Raw genomic sequence first — 21,625 nt, forward strand, 5'->3', positions numbered from 1 at the left:
TATGTGTGTTTCTTTTATCATGCACTTTATTTCCAGACTAATATTCTTTTATGCTGTCATTTTATATCTATAATGTTGAAACAGTGTCTGTTTCACTATAATCCATGAAATAAAAAGTAGAATTCCTTATGAATTAAAATCTGATTTGTGAATCTTACAAAAATGAGGACTAGCAAGTGTGAGATATATTAACATAATACAACCCGAATTCCGAAAAAGTTGGGACATTTTGTGAAATAAAAATAAAAAATCTAGGAATGATGTTTCTTATCATGAAATTGCAAAGGATTTGAGGATTTCATCATCTACAGTGCATAATATCATTAGAATTCAGAGAAATATATAAAACAAAGGGACAGGGCTGAAATAAATATTGGATGGCTATGGTCTTTTGGACCTCAGATGACACTGGATAACCACACCTTTTTGTAAAGAAAATCATTGTATGGGCTCAGGAAAACTTCTGATAACCATTGTCTATGAGCACAGTTTAATCTTCCATTCACATGTAAACTCTACCATACAAAGAAGAAATTTTATTTGAGACCTGATACAGAAAATGATAAACGAGCATAAGCTTTTAAAATGGACTGAGGTAAAGTGGAAAAGGGTCCTGTGGTTAGACCAACTAAAATTTGCAATTCTTTCCAGAAATCATAGACTCATCTGGGCTAATGAAGAGAGGGACTATTCAACTATCCAACTTATCCAGCTTCTTATAGTGCTCAGTTCAAAACCCAGCATCCATGACTGTGTGGAGGTGCATTTGGGTCTATGGCATGGGTATTCTGAACGATGTGCACAGGTTTTGAGCATCACATACTGTCATCAAGACCATGTCTTTTCAGGAAAAACCTTGAATATTTCAGGAAAACAATGGCGAAATTAATTCTGCACATATTTAAACATAAGTATTTCTTCATAAAGGAAGAGTCCAGGAGCTAAAATAGCCTGTCTGCAGTCCAGACCTATCAAATGTTGTGCATCATGGAATGACACACATGATTAAGAAGACCCCAGACTGCTGTGCAGCTGAAATCCTACATTACATACATGTTTCATTCTCAAAACTCTAGCAACTGGTCTCCCCAGTTCCTTAACATTTAGAGAATGTTGTTGAATAAAGAGATGAAGCAACACAGTGGTAAACATGCCCGTCACAACTTTTTTTAGACGTGTTGCTGGCATCAAATTTCTCTTTGAACTATTCTCAGTCAAATATAGGGGTTGACATGATTTGTAATTCCTAACATTCTTTTACAAAGCGTCCCAACTTTTTGGGAAGTCGCGTTGCACTTTTATGCTTTGAAGTTAAGTAGTAAGATAATAAATTGGAGAAAAATAAATTATACTGTAACTGTGTCATTTGATCAAAATGAAATACTTGATGAAATACTTGAATTACTCAACAAATGTTTTTAGTAGCCTTTAGCAAAGGTATGGAGAGACTTGCCTAATCCAGGTGACCTGTTACCACACACCTCCCATATGAAATGCATAGAGGCAAAGCCTGGTCTGTGGACATAACACTACTCTGCCTATGCCATTGGAGGTGTCACATCACTGTAGGTCAGGGATCTTCATTCAGCTGCTCCAGAGACAGGGTGTGTGTCCACGCCACCAGCCTGTCCACTTCAGTCTCCCAGTACTCGTGCTGGCCTGGACCCTGCACTGTGGCTGGGGGTGCTGCTGGGCAATCCTGCTGGGGCTCTTCAGGTGTGGATGGACAGGTGCATGGGATAGACCATGGAGGAGGGAGTAGAGTAGGAGTCAAACAAATGTACAACATGGCCGTATATTTCTGGGTTGATCTCACTGTTGCATATAGCCCAACAGAAAATGATATGTAACATTTTGATTGATTGAACGTGTTCACAACAGAACAGACTGAACACAGCAATAAAATAGAAAAATGCGGAACATATGGAAAAGTAGAGTCAGAATCTAGTCATTGTGTACTTTCATGAGCTGTCACTTCTTGTAAATTGTCTGGTTTCTAACACAAGAACAGTACCCATCAAGCTGTGAAGCTGGTACAACTTCCTCATTTGCTGAATCTGTTTGAGTTTATCCTCTTTCTGTCTCATTTTCCTCTGATGCTTTTGTGGTGGGCCATACATTACGTTTTTGATTCTGTACAAAAAAAGACAAAACATTGATCTCAGACTGTGGTGGGCATGATTTTGGCTGTTTCTCAAAGTCAAGGTGGGATTCTTCAAGGCTGCAATTTAAAGGATGTTACATCAAGTCCTGCCGAAGTACTGTTCAAATGTCAAGCATCCAAAAGACCAAATTCTACTTGGCGTAAATTCTGAGGATGCTTGTGTTTATCCTCTACGTGCTAGGAACACCCACAATCATGTGCGCAAATTTATGGAGGATAAAATCTGTACTAAACAAGGCAGTTCACTATGTATTTAAATATAAACAAGTATGGGCTCAGGTCATTTTGACAACTGTGAACTCTTACACCGTAATCGTGTAAAGAAGGCATTTAGGAAGGGTATTTATACCTTTTCCAAAGAGGGTGATTGCGAGCTAAATAGTACAGTTTTCTCTTTACAATTTTGCTTAATGGTTGCTGCTCTGTGGTTTATTTTGGCAAATTAATTAAACATGTATAACTTAAATAATTTATGCGGGAGAATGACAGTGATCCATTCATTGTTTTTCAAAAAGAAGAATGGGCAGGAAGCATGGTTTTCAATAACGCACACCTTCAGCTTCCTGCACACTTGCCAGTCTGTTCCATTGTGTATTTTGCTAATAAGAAGCTTGCCTTGTCTTTGAAGGATTTGACTCTGCAGGGCTCAGTTCTATCAAGCACGAATCTTTATGGATCCGCAATTTTGAGAAACAGCCTCTGCCAAATATGTAAATCAATGAATGTGCATATTTCAATTGATGTGTGTTTAGTATTTATGCGTATTTCACATTTTTCTCATTTGTGCATATGAGCTCATAAATATTTAACGCAAAGGAAATGCATTGAAAACACAACAATACATTTAACAATACAAGAATTTTATCATCACTATACATCTCAAAGCATTTAAAATTTTCAATTGTAGTGGTACATGGAAGATAAACTTACGTTTCAAGACAGGCTTCGGTATAGGGAATCAGTTTTTGGGTTGGTGATCCACAGTGGGACGGAAACACCTGTGCAAAGCTGACCAGTTTATCCAGTGCTATAATATTGAAATCAGAATTAGTTGATAATAAAGAAAATGTATTCATCATAAACCTGACTAAAGGGATTTACTTTTAGGATTTGCATACATGATTTTAGTTTGTCATCGTTTGACATAACCATATGGAATTTTACGTGCTTAGACAACCCAACATTGTCCCAGGACATCCATTGGTCGCACAGATATCCTAAATATTCATTCTTAACTGACAATAACTGCACAATAAATCACCTCTAACAACGTTATACAATAACTTCAGAACTAAGACAAACAAACATTTTTGGAGTATTCCAATACTGGACAGGAGAGCAGAAGAAACTATGTATATGACTAGATAATATCTCAGTTGTTGAGACTATTTTTGGCTGTTTTGCTTTCATTGTCCGTCTCACATAAAAATGGCTCCCATACATTCATTTGGGTCATTACGAGGTCCTTCTTTGCTGGTGGCTGTTTTTGTCCATGCCTGCAGATACTCCTCAAAAGAGATCTTCAAGACAAACCTGATCACCACAGTTGTGAAGATAATAACATGACAAAATCAGAGAGAATTCTGAATACCCCTACCCTTGCATTGCCTTACCCACAAATGCCTCTCACCTGTCACTTCTCAAAGGATGGTTGGGGCTAGCATCAGTTGCTGGATATTTGAGGAAAGGCACAATGTTACTTTAAATTTTATCTACGTTCTAAAATCACCATCAGATCATCAGATTTCATCATTGTATCTTACCACCTTCTCTTTCTAATGCTTGACTGGCTTTCACACATTGCTCAACCACCTCCCTGTAGATGTGCGGCCTTTTCAAAAACATTTCCGCAGCTTCCAAATTTATGGGGTCCTCCAGAACAGGGTAAGAAAGTATGTGCTATGTTGGACACCAAAGGAAACACATCATCAGGACTCATGTATAAACTGCAATCATTTTCTGGACAGATGTAGGCCTACTGCACATGACGTGAGCACTGAGCAGTGTGGTCCAACATTCCGATGTTAATTCAAAAAGGAACCTGAGGTGTTGTCATTCTATCTCCATCCCATAGTGCAATTGCAGGTTTAATCCTCATCCCCTAGTATTTATCACTTAGGTCAAATATGTTTGATTTTTAGGATACCTGAATGAACCTAAGGATGCTGAAAGCAGAGTTGGGGTCCCATGTATTTCCAGTGTGAAGAAAAGAGATGCATACCTCCCCTGTGTCTTTATCCACTACAATGATAGTGGAATGAGAGAAAACCAAACATTTTAGATCATACCCTGAGTGTATAGCCTGACAGTTTCATTTGAGCCCACTCCTTCATGTTCTTACCATTGGGATGAACAGGAACAGTGTTGAACACCGCACGTGGTGGAAACCTCCTGGGCTGATCATAGAAATATAACGACACACTCAACGCACCCCCTGGTGTAAAATAGACACAGACTATGAGTCAGTAGCCCTATTCCTTGTTAGCCCAGAAAATTAGTAGGCCTAGGCCTAGGTTAGACACATTAGGCTATAATGGGATAGGCCTAGCTACACTGTATTCCCCAACAGTGTTCTAAACTCAATAAAATTGCAGAGCTGTACTCAAAGCTGCCATATAGTTCAGGCACCACAAAAGTTTTAAGTTCACTCAACTAGTTTCCCAGTTACTGATTATTTTGAGAGAACTATATGAGTAGAACTGACCCCCAAACTCATTTCTTTCAAGAGTGGATTGAAATTAGGCCTTACGCATTTTTTTTGTTTTAAATCTTAATGCTTTTAAATCTTAAATTTGTCTATGTATGTCATTATGTCATCTCCACCACACTTTGTCATTTCCATCACAACACATATTTTAAGTTAAACATGTAAAAATAATACAACATGCATTTCTGGAAAATTAATACATTTAATATTTTGGCTGATATGTGTAATATTTAATAAAATACATTTGGAACAGTAGATGTTATTTTTGCTTGAAAACACACGTTTTTGTTGTGTTTTGGAAACGTGTGATTGGGCAGTCGTGGCCTACTGGTTAGGGCTTCGGACTTGTAACCGGAGAGTTGCTGGTTCGAACCCCGACCAATAGGAATGGCTGAAGTGTCCTTGAGCAAGGCACCTAACCCCTCACTGCTCCCCGAGCGTGGCTGTAGCAGGCAGTTCACTGCATCGGGATTAGTGTGTGCTTCACCTCACTGTGTGTTCACTGCACCGAGTGTGTTTCACTAATTCACAGATTGGGATAAATGCAGAGACCAAATTTCCCTCACGGGATCAAAAGAGTATATACTATTCATAAGTATAACAATTTACCAATAGCCTACGAAACTCGAACCCAAACTGAAAGCATCAAGTGACTGACCGATAACTTTAAACAACCATACAATGAATTTGTTGTGTGCATGAATGGCATTGTTTGAGAAACAAAACAAAAACGAGCGACCAGGAGCTCCCCCACATCTAACTCGTAAATTCCCCTGAATAAACTACTCACCTAAGTCTTCTCGCTTAACCCCAAGAACCAAGATTTTTACTCACCATACCGATGGAAGGGACTATCCGGGCCAGGCCCCTCAAGCCAACAGACCACGGCTGTGTCCTCGGCCCAGGGTGAAGCACGTCAATCCCCAAAAAGCCAGACAAAAAGCGCAAACGGTCTGAAATCTAATGCAGGGTTAGTACTCTGCTCCAATGAAACAAACAAAAACAATGTTCCTGCACACAATGCCAAGACAGCACTTACCTACTTTATTAAGGTTGCTTACAAACAGCCTGGCAAAACCAAACTGGTTTCCCTCTCTCCGCGATCCACGTGAATCTCCCGAAAAAGTTTTACCTACAGGCCTAGGGTGCACTCAAGCACAATCGGAGTAGCCAATCAAATGCGCCAATGCCCAATTAAAACAGGTCGCGTCTTCTAGACCGCCTACCCATTCACAAATTTAAGTGATACGTTCGCTTACCCAAAACCAGCACATTTACCTACTCCACTCAACAAAAAGGCCCCAAAGTTATCCCGGACGAGCCCCCATATGTTATAACCACCCGGCTCGTTCTGGGTGATTTAACATAGGGAGACCACACGTGGGTAAAGAGTTAACAAAAAGATGTATTTATTAAAGTAAATATGTGTGAAAACATGAAGTGCAGTCAGTATTAATGAGATGGTAAGAAAACAAAAGTGTGGTGTACATCAGGGTAATGTGCTAAACCCAAACAAAAGACAAAGGCGACGCATGTAGCAATGGAGGGAGGGAACCCTGAACTTCAGCCAGGTAGCCTCTTTTATAGTGCAGTTGCCCCAATCAAGTGATCAGCAGCACCTGCGTCTTGACTCCGCCCTGCAAACCGGAGAAAGACAAACACAGGCAGGCAGGCAGGTAGGCAGTGACCGGCAGGGTCGCAACACTCCCCCCCTTAAAGACAGAGGTCCCTCGAAGAGGATCTCTGTAATCAGAAGACACCCCAAATCAAAAATACATTCAATGAAGAAATTAAGACAATATCATGTACATGTAAAGCAGATGCACAGATATCAAAATCACAATAAAGATCAGTCACTTATCTTAGGTCCAGAAATGTGTGTGGTAGAACTAAGAGCCTGAACGCCCCAGCTGCAGAATAACAGTCTCCCATGTCTGTATCTCACCGTCCAGCAATTCTTTGCCACTTAGAAAAGCATTTTAAGGACAAGAGAGACAGACAGAAGACACAGCCAAAGCTACAACTGATCAACCTGGATCATTTTGCCCCTGGGACCAAGCTAACACAGTGCCTACACCCCAGTTATGTCGAACATCCAGGTTGCAAGGCTGCCCAACCATCCAATGCACTAAGCACTGGTGAAGTACCTGTAGAGAACAAACAGTGAGGGATAGACAGATATCCAAAAACACACCCCCACCCCTGTCAACCAATGGAAAAGCACAAATCAGAGGCAAAGCCTCCTTCTGTTTGATGGTTTGAGATGGACTACAGTCCAAAACTTCTTCATCCCTGTGTGTATGCTCTAAAGATGGGCAGGCGAAAACATAGGGCCTCGCTAAAATGTTAACTAACTGACACTCAACCCGCAAGTCCACACCCCTTGCCTTTTCCTTGTCAAGAGACCTAGGAAGTGAGCGCTGAAGTTTTGGGGAAGCCTCACCCAAAACCTCATGGTCAGTTAACTGTGTGGGTGTGGAAATATCTGAATGAAAACTGCACAGGACCAGTGAACAAACATCTCCCCTGCACACCACTTTCCTCAGAGCGGTGGCAGGAAGACTCCAAATCTGCCACATGTTTAAAGTTTCTAAGCTGAGGCTGGAACACATGGTCGTCAGAATCATTCACCTCCTCTTGAGTGCATGCTGCCACCATGCTAGGAGTGAATGAGTGAACCATCTCACCTGCTGAAGACAGTCCCCCAGACTTTACCTCCTCCTCTACTGTACTCTTTTCCTCAGAACACTGATGGACACAAGCTGTTAAATCAGTGTTGCAGAGCTGAGTGGACGGTTGCTGACCTAGAGAGGAAGCTAGATTCTTCTGGTCTGACACACTAGGCCTACAAATACGCTCAACAAACTCATCCAAAGAAAATATATCAACTAGGCCCATATCTTCTTCAAACCAAAGACTGGCCCATCTTACAAAATGGCACCATCTCTGAAAAATGCCTAACACCCAAATCCAGTTCACAGACCAACTGCATAGGTTTTACCACAGAGGACGATGTTGAAGCACGCCAAAAACCTGCAGAAGGCCCAGACGGGAGCGTCCCTTCTGACCTGACCGAAAACCGCTCAGGCTCATAAGCCCGTTTTCTCTCTATTATATACTATAATATTATATACTAATACTGGAAATGACAGTTAGACTTTTGGAATAAAATGTCAAAAATATATATTATTCATCATATATATATTATATTATATTATATATGAAATCTTTACAGCCACTATTAGGGCAAGTTTATAGAAAGAGTACATAATTAAACCATGCAAAAAGATTTTTACTGAAAGATGTTACATTTTCTGAAAAATACCAGGTCATAGAGTACCATAGTTGAAGAATAACCCTGCAGCAATAGCATATGTCTTATATTAACGTCAATTCCAGTTTTGTTAACACGAATAGGAAACCAAGTTGTAGCTCTGAACTTACTGACAATAGCCTAAGCATGATCAATGGCAACGTCTGACTCTGATAGGCCTGCCTGTACAGAGAGAGATGAAGAGACAGTCTGACTGACTTTTGTGCAAAAAAAGTGAAATAATACTGTTTATAATATTTTTCTCCTCAGGACCAGATGGCTGTGTGACATGTTTTCAGTTCTGTGCAAGGAACCACCATCACACCATGGTAAGTGATAACTTACTTGTCCTCCATTTACTAGTGTCACAATGTAGCCAACGTGTAGCCTATATTATTATATATATAAGTTATAGTGATATTTTGTAAGCATTTATTTACCAATGAGAATAGCCTAGCCTAATGTTATCCCTTTGCATCTCTCCACAGGGATACACAAAGGCTAGGGTTGAGTGATGTTTTTGTATCAAAGAAGGGATGACACCTTAGACTTATTATATGTGGCATTTTCAAAATGTGTTGGCTATGCAGGTCAAGTGACGCCTCTTCTGAGACACAGGCTCAGTTACTTTGCCATTATTAGTTAAATCACAGTCAGTTTGCAAGGGTCAGCCCATTACCATGCATACACCACTCATGCATTTGCTCATTCCAGTCTATTAATGCACTGAACATTCGTCTCACGATTTCATAGAAAGACAGAGGAGGAGGTTGCATATCAGGAGCGTGAAAGAGTTAATCTTGTATTTACATGTCACCTGTACTATAGTCTTATTTAATATATGCATAGGATTAATATTCTGCTGATTTGTCTTCCCATTACCCCACAATCCCTCTGTCTTTCTAGGAAGACGTCAATGTCAACAGCAGAAGGAAAATTACTCTGCAGGCCCTTCCCATATTCCTGTGGGAAGATGGATTTTTTAAGATTTTTTTTTTATTAAATTGTGTGTCCTCTTTCACTCTTTCTTCTTTTTTTACTTTGTCTTCTCTATATATCTCTATTTCTATTCAGCCCTCTCTGATACTACCTTGCAGCCAAAAGACAACAACCACAACCATCTTCCTAGCCACCAGAATAGCAGTTAAATCATACTACAGTAATTCACCAAGAATTACATATTTGGGAATTTTACCTGAACTTTTCATTCACTGGTATTTCATATTATATTGAATACACATGTAGTGTTTTTGATTGACTACTCTACTCATCAACTAATTACTGTCATGTTCTACAGGCAGAAGAAATTGACCTGCCAGACTTCTCGGATGCAGCTGTAGCTATTCTCACTGTCTCGGGTGATACAGACTCCCTTGTGAAGTTTGGTCCTGCTATCCATTCTATATATATTATTAGGAGTGATAACTTAAAAACATCAACTCCATTTCCAGTGTAAATTTTGTTAGTTTTAACAATGGTTTCAAAATGATCAGGTTCATTGAACTTATCAATGATTTAGGCTACTTAAAATGTTTGTTTGTCAAATTATTATGTTTCAGTTCATCAACTTCCTAAAATGAGTGTGAATAACTTCTAGTTTAGAGTAGTAATTACTTAAAATGTTTGTTTGTTGAAATGATTTGTTTTAATGTTGTTCATTTTCTCAAAGATTTGGAGTCTTAAGAGCTTGTCTGACTAATGTAACAATAACTTAAAACATCTATTTCTCACATTATTATTTTTAATTTTATCCTCATCCTTAAAGATTTTGAGCATAAAAAAGTAGAAATTACTTAAAATATTTTTTTTAACATAGCTAAATATTTTGAGGTAATCAGTTTCATCAAATATTTTGAGTCCATTGAACCTGTTGGGGTTTACAGTGTACGACTAATTTCTGGAAACATTCAATTTCGCAAATTAACACATTTCGGTTAACATTCTGTTACATTGCCTTCCCACAAGGTGTCTTCTAGTCCTTTGATTTTTGCCACCCATTCAAGTAGGTCGCTTCTGACGGGAGTTGCTTCTATCCCCAGGTGATTTTTTAAAGAGGCACATTCCTGCAATGAGTATGAAAGACGGTTTAAGGCGGTAGCCTACAACTTGAAATATTTAATTTAGCTAGGTTGCTGTATGCCCAGAACTAACGTTAGGCCTACGCTACGGGCCTCTGTAACATGCCAAGCTCTCTTTGTCAGCTTCATTAGGCTAGGCTACTTACGGGTGTTCTGCATTTTATCGGTTTGACCTCGCTGTTCTCCTTTCCATCCAACAGACGAGTACCTTGCGGCGGCGCAGGTAACATTGAGAGGGCTTAATACTTACTTCACACAAGTATCTTGATGGCCTGTGTAATGCCAAGGTAAGCCTACCATAACATTTATCTTATCTTGATATTATGTTTATGCCCTGTTGTCAAGCAACAGTTCCTACGAATGTGACCATTGCGCGTGAACATTCCTTGTTTTGGGCTTCTTTGCAGCTTTCACATAGGTCATAGGTTATAGCACAACAGCATTGGCGCACTGGGCATCATCCTTTGACGGAGTTAAGGCTGCAGGCAGCCGCAGTAGAAACAGAGCCTACCAGACTTGCCTTGAAAGACACAATGAAAATATTCTTGTATTCTGCATTTCAGGGAGGTATCACGAAGCCCCAAATAATAATAATAATAATAATAATAAATAATGTAATGTAATGTCTAGTCAGTACACCAATGTAGATTTTGGTAGTTTCCATGTAGCCTAGCCTTGGCAACTAGCCATCTAGTATAGTCCTAAATAAGATGCACATGAATTGACACTAGTTAAACTCACTTCAACATGTTTTTTGCTATCATTTAACCCGCCATGGGCAATGCTAAAGGCACTGTTACAAACAGTGCAGCGTGCAAGACTAGGCCTGTTATTATTTTTTACTCTTATGATTATGAGACAAGGGTAGGCTACACTTTGAAATTGGTCTAACATTTTCCTTTTTTAGGGGGAACTGACTCTGCCGTGACGCTCCTGTTCCTAGATACACTGAACTGATTAAGTTCGGGAGAAAAGAGATAAAAAGCCCGCCTATACACTGAAAACTGATTGGTTTATTTAGCGAAACAGGCCAATCAGGATGCTCTCTGTCTTGGATGCGCTCAGGCACACACGCACCACCCCTCTCTCCCTGTCGTGTGCCCGCTACACTCAGATGCACACGCGATTTCAAGTCTCGGTCTGGCGTGTGAGCTCTTGATAGATTCCGGGAGATTTTATCTAATTTGCCTGCGTCAGGGAGGCGCTATCAACAAAGATGGTTGATTACGAAGATACTTCATGAGAGGCCATTTCCTGTCCCTGGAAATGTATGCAAATAGGGTAGCAGTACACGCCCCCGCACATTTATGCAGTGATCGGGCTCTCTTTTTAACGTTGAGGTCTATGGCAGAATCTAAGAATTTCCCAGAATTTGTCAAAGCCTTATTTTTCTGAGCAATGGATGCACATTTCGGACTAGACAATGTAATGTCTAGTCAGTACACCAATGTAGATTTTGGTAGTTTCCATGTAGCCTAGCCTTGGCAACTAGCCATCTAGTATAGTCCTAAATAAGATGCACATGAATTGACACTAGTTAAACTCACTTCAACATGTTTTTGCTATCATTTAACCCGCCATGGGCAATGCTAAAGGCACTGTTACAAACAGTGCAGCGGCAAGACTAGGCCTGTTATTATTTTTACTCTTTATGATTATGAGACAAGGGTAGGCTACACTTTGAAATTGGTCTTACATTTTCCTTTTTTTAGGGAACTGACTCTGCCGTGGACGCCCTGTTCCTAGATACACTGAACTGATTAAGTTCGGGAGAAAAGAGATAAAAGCCCGCCTATACACTGAAAAACTGATTGGTTTATTTAGCTTAAACAGGCCAATCAGGATGCTCTCTGTCTTGATGCGCCAGGCACACACGCATTCACCCCCTCTCTCCCTGTCGTGGTGCCCGCTACACTCAGATGCACACGCATTTCAAGTCTCGGGTCTGGCGGTGAGCTCTTGATAGATTCCGGGAGATTTTATCTAATTTGCCCTGCGTCAGGGAGGCTTATCAACAAAGATGGTTGATTACTTAAGATACTTCATGAGAGGCCATTTCCTGTCCCTGGAAATGTATGCAAATAGGGTAGCAGTACACCCATTATTTATGCAGTGATCGGGCTCTCTTTTTAACGTTGAGGTCTATGGCAGAATCTAAGAATTTCCCAGAATTTGTCAAAGCCTTATTTTTCTGAGCAATGGATGCACATTTCGGACTAGACAATGTAATGTCTAGTCAGTACACCAATGTAGATTTTGGTAGTTTCCATGTAGCCTAGCCTTGGCAACTAGCCATCTAGTATAGTCCTAAATAAGATGCACATGAATTGACACTAGTTAAACTCACTTCAACATGTTTTTTGCTATCATTTAACCCGCCATGGGCAATGCTAAAGGCACTGTTACAAACAGTGCAGCGTGCAAGACTAGGCCTGTTATTATTTTTTACTCTTATGATTATGAGACAAGGGTAGGCTACACTTTGAAATTGGTCTTACATTTTCCTTTTTTAGGGGGAACTGACTCTGCCGTGACGCTCCTGTTCCTAGATACACTGAACTGATTAAGTTCGGGAGAAAAGAGATAAAAGCCCGCCCATACACTGAAAAAAACTGATTGGTTTATTTAGCTTAAACAGGCCAATCAGGATGCTCTCTGTCTTGATGCGCTCAGGCACACACGCACCACCCCTCTCTCCCTGTCGTGTGCCCGCTACACTCAGATGCACACGCCATTTCAAGTCTCGGTTCATGCGGTGAGCTCTTGATAGATTCCGGAGATTTTATCTAATTTGCTCATGTCAGGGAGGCGCTTATCAACAAAGATGGTTGATTACTTAAGATACTTCATGAGAGGCCATTTCCTGTCCCTGGAAATGTATGCAAATAGGGTAGCAGTACACCCCATTTTATGCAGTGATCGGGCTCTCTTTTTTAACGCTGGAGGTCTATGGCAGAATCTAAGAATTTCCCAGAATTTGTCAAAGCCTTATTTTTCTGAGCAATGGATGCACATTTCGGACTAGACAATGTAATGTCTAGTCAGTACACCAATGTAGATTTTGGTAGTTTCCATGTAGCCTAGCCTTGGCAACTAGCCATCTAGTATAGTCCTAAATAAGATGCACATGAATTGACACTAGTTAAACTCACTTCAACATGTTTTTTGCTATCATTTAACCCGCCATGGGCAATGCTAAAGGCACTGTTACAAACAGTGCAGCGTGCAAAGACTAGGCCTGTTATTATTTTTTTTACTCTTATGATTATGAGACAAGGGTAGGCTACACTTTGAAATTGGTCTTACATTTTCCTTTTTTAGGGGGAACTGACTCTGCCGTGACGCTCCTCTTCCTAGATACACTGAACTGATTAAGTTCGGGAGAAAAGAGATAAAAAGCCCGCCTATACACTGAAAACTGATTGGTTTATTTAGCGAAACAGGCCAATCAGGATGCTCTCTGTCTTGATGCGCTCAGGCACACACGCATTCACCCCTCTCTCCCTGTCGTGTGCCCGCTACACTCAGATGCACACGCGATTTCAAGTCTCGGTCTGGCGTGTGAGCTCTTGATAGATTCCGGGAGATTTTATCTAATTTGCCTGCGTCAGGGAGGCGCTATCAACAAAGATGGTTGATTACGAAGATACTTCATGAGAGGCCATTTCCTGTCCCTGGAAATGTATGCAAATAGGGTAGCAGTAAACCCAACATGTTTTTTGCATTTATGCAGTGATCGGGCTCTCTTTAACGCTTGAGGTCTATGGCAGAATCTAAGAATTTCCCAGAATTTGTCAAAGCCTTATTTTTCTGAGCAATGGATGCACATTTCGGACACGGTATCATGATCTCCAAACCCTCCTCCCTATTTCAGTAGAATGTTGTGATAGTATGACCCTCCAGTCGGGAGAAAAACAACATTAGCCTATTGACCGCTCACAATTTGTTTGATCTACTGCCCTCTGGGAAGAGGTACAGAAGCTTGCGCTCCCGCACCACCAGACTCACCAACAGCTTCATACACCAGGCTGTTAGGATCCTGAACTCTCTTCCCCCTCCACCCTCAGCTACATAACATCCTGGACTTTTAGACCCACAATGGCTGCCTTGCACTACTCCACTTGCACTACTCCACTTGCACTACTCCACTATTGTTGTTGTTGTCCTGTTGTCCTGAACACTTCTGAACACACTTCTGCTGCTCTTACATAACTTGCACCACTATGCCACTTGCATACTTAGGTCAAACAAAACTACCTCAGCCATTTATTGGCCTGACTTTTGCACTATTATATTGACTGTCTACTGTATGCACAATTGCACAATTTCTACCAAATTTTGCTGCTCTTATTTCTTCATTGTATGTGCCTTCTTATTTTTACTTTTTATATTGTTTACTTGAATGTTATGTTTGTCTGTGGACCTAATTGGTAAAATATGTCTTGTCTCCACCGTGGGATAGTAGGAAATGCAATTTCGATCTCTTTGTATGTCTTGACATGTGAAGAAATTGACAATAAAGCAGACTTTGACTTTGACTTTGAAGGTGTACACCAAGTTTATTTTGTACTCCGGCTTGTCTGGCGTGGAACCGAGGCGTTCAAACGTAAGTCATACGTCAGTGACACGCCCCTGTGCAGGCGGGAACTGAACCAGAGCCCGTCTCTGACTGAACTCCACTTTGCCCTCATAGACATGAACTAGGACGACCCATCTTGCTACGCATTCATTATCTTTGCTATCAATATGCAGGAGACTCCCGGAACTTCCGGGAGACTTGGGACGTCTGTTACTTATGAGAAATGTGTTTGCTCGTGTCGCCTGTCACTTGAACCAGTTATTAGACTTTTTTTGTCAGATAATAGTTTTATTGAAGTCAAACATTTCTGTATGCTTTTCAGAATAGATGTAGGGAAATAGCCTATTGAAAGTATTAGGGCCTAGGCCTGATGACTGTGTGTAGCCTATTGAAAGTGTTAGGGCCTAGGCCTGATGACGGTGTGTAACCTATTGAAAAATGTAGGGCCTTGGCCTATGTGATGATTTGAAAGTGTTAGGGCCTGATGACTGTGTGTAGCCTATTGAAAGTGTTAGGGCCTAGGCCTGATGACGGTGTGTAACCTATTGAAAAATGTAGGGCCTTGGCCTATGTGATGATGGTGTGTAGCCTATTGAAAAATGTAGGTCTAGGCCTATGTGATGACGGTGAGTAGCCTATTGAAAGTGGTAGGGCCAAGGCCTATGTGATGACGGTGGGGCCACTGCGACCCGTCCTCTCTTGAAGCATCGACAGCTTGAGAGCCAGATTCACTAGAGGGGCCAACATCACCTGTTTGAATATCAAACATGTCTCATATCAGACTGAATATCCAACATAGTTTCATTATAGTCATATAATTATTATGTAAACCCCAAGTCAGGACTTGTAACTTACTTGTGAGTCTTGGAATATTTTTCTTGCGTCATTTTCATAGCTGTCAACATAGAGGCGAATAGTGGCCCCAGAGCTGCCTGTTCCACTTAAGCGAAAGATGACACGGGAACCATCTGAAAAGATTATTCGCAAACCCTGTGGAAGATATACACAAGATCATTTTCTTGTGGTTGAGTGCAAAGTAATATAAATATCTGTTAGCATGTATATTATTGCAGTCCACAGACAAAGTGGAGGAAATAAGCAGAAGTATTGAGAGCATCAATAGGGGAAAAAAGTTTTATTATGTTTATTAAGTGTATGTGTTACACGGAAGTTATCCAACCACAAACATGATTGATTGAGGATTATCACCTGATGCCTTGATATGCTTCCATCCACTGGGTCATTGTACTCAAAGTTGTCTGCCCTTTCAACCTTGTACGTCTTTTCATCCATTGAGAAACTTTGTCCAGTGAATGCTTTGTCAGACATCATGGCCTCTAGATCTTCCATCATCTCAACAGCTGAGAGAATATCCACTTCCTCATAGTCATACCTGTTGACAATGAACCCCACAAGTCAAAAACAGTTTCTAATCGACTTTAGAGTTAAGGACAGGTTATGTCAGAAATGTTGTTAAAACATTATCCATCGCCAGGTTTGGTCAGGGTTCAGATGTACTAACCTCTTTAGACCAGAAGTTTGTTCAGACTAGTGATAGATTTTATTCAGATTTGCCAGATTTCTTTTGTGAGTGTGCTTATGAGATCATTACAAAAGGTTGGCTGTAACACTCGTCCAGCCACTTTAGAGGAGGCAAGCTATCACACATGCAGACATAACAGACTTCCAAACTAAGCTGCTAAACTGGATACATTTCTGTACACTGTGTGTGACCCTTGCCTGGTGAAGAAGTTCCTCCCATATGTCTGCCAGTGCTCAGTCACAATCTCCTCCACACTCTGTTGCCGGGTGGCCAAGATGGAGAGCCATGCCAGCACAGCCCACAGCCCATCTTTCTCACGAATGTGATCGGAGCCTGGATGTGCATAGGGCAGAAAGCCTTAGCGAGATTGTATAAGCTCTTATATAAGATCTTATAAGCACTCTCTGGGCATTCACATTGGTGTGTGTTCGTTTTGTTTCACTCACTCCTAAGCTACCTGTGCCGAAACTCTCCTCGCCACATAAGGAAAGCTTGCCGGCATCCATCAGATTCCCAAAGAACTTCCAGCCTGTCGGTGTTTCATACAGCTGAATCTTGGTGGCCTTGGCCACACTTGCACAAGCACAGACAGAATTTGAGTTTAAATGCTTTTTTTGGTGTCATACAGGAGAGTTAGGCGACATGATTTACAGGTAAGTAGGGGTATAGTTTGATTGACAGCTATAATTAGGCAATATTTCCACAACTGAGTCACCATATGTTATAATATCTCATTAATACAGCTGGAAATCAGACATATAATAGTACTAGTACTGTAGTATTATGGTGCATGCAGGTATTATGATCGTAAATGGTTGCAAACAACTACAAAAAAGCCAAAACACAGTTGATTAACATCATTCTTTTTTTAGAAATGAAAAATTATTCTTCGCTCAGGTCTTGTAGAGATCCTTACTTGTCAAGGGCGCCACTTGTTGGCATGCTCCTTGCAAACCCTCTCACCCCCGTGTGCTGGAAGTAAGGTATGCAGAAAATATTTGCAGCGATGACAGCCACAGAGTCTGATGGGTTGACGAAAAAGCCATGCTTCCCCAGGATCATGTTACGATCCTGGAGGGGACACAGTCAAGTTAGGGGTTATGTATGGGTCGGGCAGTGCGATGACAGACAGTGGGTCCAGACACGCACTTTAAACTAAACCTGACCCACAACAGCTTTATCTGATGTTTCAATGGTACACTAGAATCTCTCAAGCCTATCCTCTGTGTGCACTTAGTATCACATGGTGTGTTTTGAAGAGTTAATCCACAGAGCTATACTTAGTGTCACCAAAGAAGAGTTTGAAGAGGTCTGACACATACGCCATCACCATCAAAGGCTGCCCCAAAGTCATACTGGCCACTCCTCATGGATGCGACAAGCTCTGCAGCGTAGGTGAGGTTTGGGTCAGGATGCTGTCCCCCAAAGTCCTCCAGTGGGACGCAGTTGATGACTGAATTGGCAGGGCAGCCAAGTTCCTCACACAGCATCCTCTTCAGGTAGGGCCCCATTACTGTGAAAGTAGGCAAGTGCCAAAATGGTAGCAATATGGTCAAATGAATATTGGGTATTTAGAAGACTGCTAAAGCCATTTGTCATTAGAGAAGGAGTAATGTGAAATGTGGGTGAGGGTTTTAGTTGTAGGTAGCCAGGTTTAGTTGTAGTTTAGTTGTAGTAGCCAACTGTTTCATGTTTCCTAACGATCTGACATTGGAGCCATTTTACAAAGTTTCAGGAATGATGGCTCTATGTTTCTGTTTGATGTGCTGAATGAAACAAGACTAGCGGATGAAGGTGTTGACCATCAAGCCTGGTTAAAGTTCCTGTTATGTCAGGAGTGTCTGCAATGCCAACAGGGTGAGGCTCTAGGAATCGTGTGAGTGTGTGGGAAGGCGTGGGTGTCTGGGGAATCTGTATCCGGTGTCAGTGTTATCTCAAAGGACTCCCCTGATGGCCCTAAGACCTGTGTGAGCATGGAAACCCAATATCCCAAAAGGAGGCTGTCTCATTTGCTCTCCTGCCATATGGGTTTGGAGGTAGCAGCTGCACCCATAATGTGTTTCTGTCAAATGTATGAATAACAATTACCATAATATCAAGTTTGGTGATGCTGGTTGGTAAGTCTAATGTATTAATAGTACAAAGTTATTCTTCTCTCAGCAGTAGCTGGGAGATGAGCCCTCTGTAACAGAATGGCTTAAAGATATGAATAATGGAAGACCCAACAGTTAAAGACCCTAAATCATTAACATTTTAACATCTACAGATTCTTAGTATAGTTTCCTCCTATTAATGTGTTTGAGTGTTTGATGGTCTGTGCTTGCTTGAATATCCATAGATGTTTTTGACTATTATGAGTGAACTGTAAGATCAAACTTAAATGATGAACTGTAAGATCAAACTTAAATGTCCTGTTTTGACCTACATATTTAGGATCAGTTTGATTAGTGTATTTACAGTACACTCAACTCAACACAACAATTCTACAAGAACTAACACCTACATTCTTACCTCCATGCATAGCGTCAAGACGGATCTTTATGTGGTTATGACCTGAAAGCATTTCCTTCAGTGCAGCAAAGTCAAATATATTTCGCAGCATGTTTGCATACGATTCGACTGGATCCACAATTTCCACTACAAAGAGCAACAAAGAATATGCATGCTTTCAGACAAGGAAATCTACTTTCCGAAATATAAATTAGGCTCACCTTAGACTTTGATCAATGTGACAGAAATACTACTGACCTGTGAAGGGTTTGAATTTGTTTTCTAGGTCAAATGTTTGTTTCCCCAGAGTGGCCAGGTCCACCCTGAGCTCTGAGCATATGGCATATTCCTCAATGGTCCTGCTGAGCTGGAATATTTTGTTTGTGATGGCTTCTGGAGCAGGGCCTGTTAGGGGGTTGTGTGATTTGGATTAAGCAAAGAATAGGTCATGAGTGTAGTGGATCAGCGTATTCAATTCATGCTTTCTCTGTGTTATCAGAAATGAAAGGTAAAATAGGAATCCTAAAAAACAATCTTAATACATCTTATACTCAAGGCATAACATATAGCTGCTATTAATATCATATATCTTACAGACGCATAAAAACTCAGCTGTTTACAATGATGTCTTTAGATGAAACAAATCTTCAAGAGTGTGAAAGTGGAATAGGCCCACTTAAAATTGGAACACAATAGACAGAATGAGCTTTTATGTGCTTGTTATTCCAGGCACGGCAGTACTTAAATTGAATCTCAGTTCATCTCAAGAAAATGTTGGATGCTTCCTGAAAAAAAAAAAAAAAAAAAAAAATCCACTATATACACCCGTCTATAACTTGCTGTGTGGCAGTGGGTTAAAAGTCAAAGCTAGTGATATGCAGGTATTGGTTTGACAACACTACCTTTGAGTAAAGGTGCTTTTAACAACACCAGATGAGAAGTCAAAACATTACTTTCTGTTGCTATCCTAATCTTTGCTATACAAGAAACTTTAGATTATTATAACCCTGGTGCTCCTATAGCATTTACCCACTCCCTCTATTCCTTATGATACATTATAGAATGTGTTGGAAATGTATTTTGCTATGTGTTATTGTAAAATAAAAAAACGCACTACTGCCAAGTTGTTTTCAGATGCAGTTTAGGTGTGACTGTTCATCTTTATATTTCCACCAACATTCCCTGTAGGCTTTGTGCTCGTGTCTTACCACCATTGGATATATTGAACTTGATGCCAAAATCCCCATTGGGGCCCCCGGGGTTATGGCTAGCTGTAAGTAGGATACCTCCGATGGCTTTCATCTTTCTGATCACGCATGACACGGCCGGCGTGGACATGATCCCATTCTGACCAATTATGACACGACCTACCTGATGGGGACAGCAGACAGTTAGACAGGATTGGAATGACTCACTGTGTGTCTGAATCAAGAGGATCAACAGGACAGTGCTCTGACAATGAGCACACAGGACAACGTATATCCTGTGTGCTCATTGTCAGTTGAACTCCATTCAAGTGACAAAAAGAGAAATGTTGAAACCTATTCAAAATTCTGATGGCCAAAAAATGATCAATGCCATTCCATCAGCCAAACTGCTGTACCTTATCAGCATGTCTATAACATAAGGTAGATGAGCTCTGACCTGTCACTGATCCATCTGTGGCACTGAGCCTTGGCATTTCTCATGCACCTGTGTGCTCTAGTATTAATTTACCGAATTAGAAGCACATGTATCATCACGCATATTTCACTTTCAATCCCCTATGAATAGCCTTTTGCTGATGAGAGGCCAAGTTTGTTGGCTCCATTCAACAAGCAGTGTGCAAACAGCAGTTAGCTGCCAAACCCAAGGTCTATTTCAAGAGGAAACAACTCTAGATGTGCATGTACCATTTATGTTGGTGATCTTCCATGGTGTAAAATGCATTTGTTTACTAGAGTAATATCTTGCATAAAATATCAACAGAAATCTTTGATTTACACAACTGCTTATGTTCTTAGGCTGATGGTGTTATTTGTAGAATATTTCTGTAAATCATACCCTCTGACACTACTGTAGGTATTTGGAGGACATCTACAATTTAAAGCTGTAGTTTAAAATTATACTGATTATGTGATCATGGATTAGGCCGGACAGTAGTTTGCAATGAGAACAATGTTGATTCATGACACATGCATGCACATGCAAAGAAGAAACATGCCACTATCTCAGAATATCTACTTGCACATGAAGCTGCATCAACTCAGCAACTAGTGGTGAAACTGACCCCGTTTGCTGCTGCCATCTGCACAATCACCTCGATGGCCACCCGGTTGAAGTAGCGCCCATCTCCACCGACAATTAGGGTGGATCCTTGGCGGTCACGCAGATCTATGGAGGAGAGGACGCTCTGAATGAAGTTTTGGAGGTAGTCCCTGTTGGACTGGAAAACATAGACCTTCTTCCTCAAACCACTGGTCCCAGGCCTCTGGTCTGGGTATGGGGCAGTGGGCACAGACAACACCTGCAGAGGGCTATCGTCCATCGTTTGACGGGCTGAGGAGGAAAGAGTGGGGGAGAGACAACAAAGCAAAGGCAGCCTGCACACGCCCCCCTTGAGGGGAGAGGGAACTGGGTGGGAAGAGGAAGGGAAAGCCTTGCGGCTGCCCCAGGCATTCAGGACGCTGGCAGGGCAGTTAAGGGGCCAAAAATAAAGCAACGGAAAGGCAGGCTGGTAACTGAAGACGTCTCGGCACACATGTGTCAGGA

The 21,625-nt window shown here is 41.2% G+C and overlaps 2 protein-coding genes across 3 annotated transcripts; both read right to left on the reverse strand.

Annotated features, from left to right (window-relative positions):
• Positions 1–17: 17 nt before the first annotated feature.
• LOC125293796 (ubiquitin-conjugating enzyme E2 U-like) lies at positions 18–10,575 on the reverse strand. 2 transcript variants are annotated; one of them, XM_048241926.1, is made up of 10 exons: positions 10,409–10,575; positions 10,139–10,247; positions 4,506–4,598; positions 4,311–4,405; positions 3,928–4,063; positions 3,795–3,834; positions 3,606–3,697; positions 3,095–3,191; positions 2,015–2,133; positions 18–1,710 (listed from the first exon to the last, which is right to left on the reverse strand). In XM_048241926.1, exons 1-10 carry the CDS (start codon positions 10,490–10,492, stop codon positions 1,571–1,573), a joined length of 1,005 nt encoding a protein of 334 aa, XP_048097883.1. In that variant the 5' UTR covers positions 10,493–10,575; the 3' UTR covers positions 18–1,570. The 2 variants fall into 2 exon arrangements, with proteins under 2 accessions (XP_048097883.1, XP_048097890.1); XM_048241933.1 differs by lacking the exon at positions 2,015–2,133 and having other exon boundaries at positions 1,628–1,710.
• A 4,351-nt stretch (positions 10,576–14,926) lies between these two features.
• On the reverse strand, positions 14,927–21,475 carry LOC125299926 (phosphoglucomutase-1-like). The gene is made up of 11 exons (XM_048251433.1): positions 21,144–21,475; positions 20,083–20,245; positions 19,133–19,279; positions 18,896–19,021; positions 17,707–17,897; positions 17,301–17,455; positions 16,842–16,957; positions 16,582–16,717; positions 16,051–16,234; positions 15,697–15,831; positions 14,927–15,591 (listed from the first exon to the last, which is right to left on the reverse strand). The coding sequence occupies exons 1-11, from the start codon at positions 21,399–21,401 to the stop codon at positions 15,502–15,504; spliced, it is 1,701 nt and encodes a 566-aa protein (XP_048107390.1). The 5' UTR covers positions 21,402–21,475; the 3' UTR covers positions 14,927–15,501.
• Between the last annotated feature and the right edge of the window lie 150 nt (positions 21,476–21,625).

The sequence above is a fragment of the Alosa alosa genome, chromosome 1, assembly GCF_017589495.1.
Source record: "Alosa alosa isolate M-15738 ecotype Scorff River chromosome 1, AALO_Geno_1.1, whole genome shotgun sequence".
Classification (NCBI taxonomy): Eukaryota; Metazoa; Chordata; class Actinopteri; order Clupeiformes; family Clupeidae; genus Alosa; species Alosa alosa.

Bases quoted from the DNA above. Each gene is read 5' to 3' on its own strand.
- LOC125299926 (XM_048251433.1), bottom strand. From the start codon at position 21,401: ATGGACGATAGCCCTCTGCAGGTGTTGTCTGTGCCCACTGCCCCATAC. The intron at 19,022-19,132 runs GTCAGTAGTATT...TGCTCTTTGTAG, and splicing joins CAAATTCAAACCCTTCACAG to TGGAAATTGTGGATCCAGTC. The intron at 15,832-16,050 runs GTGATAATCCTC...TATCTTCCACAG, and splicing joins GAAGCATATCAAGGCATCAG to GGTTTGCGAATAATCTTTTC.
- LOC125293796 (XM_048241926.1), bottom strand. From the start codon at position 10,492: ATGTTACCTGCGCCGCCGCAAGGTACTCGTCTGTTGGATGGAAAGGAG. The intron at 3,835-3,927 runs GTAAGATACAAT...TCAAATATCCAG, and splicing joins AGCATTAGAAAGAGAAGGTG to CAACTGATGCTAGCCCCAAC. The intron at 2,134-3,094 runs GTAAGTTTATCT...TTTTTTGTACAG, and splicing joins ACCGAAGCCTGTCTTGAAAC to AATCAAAAACGTAATGTATG.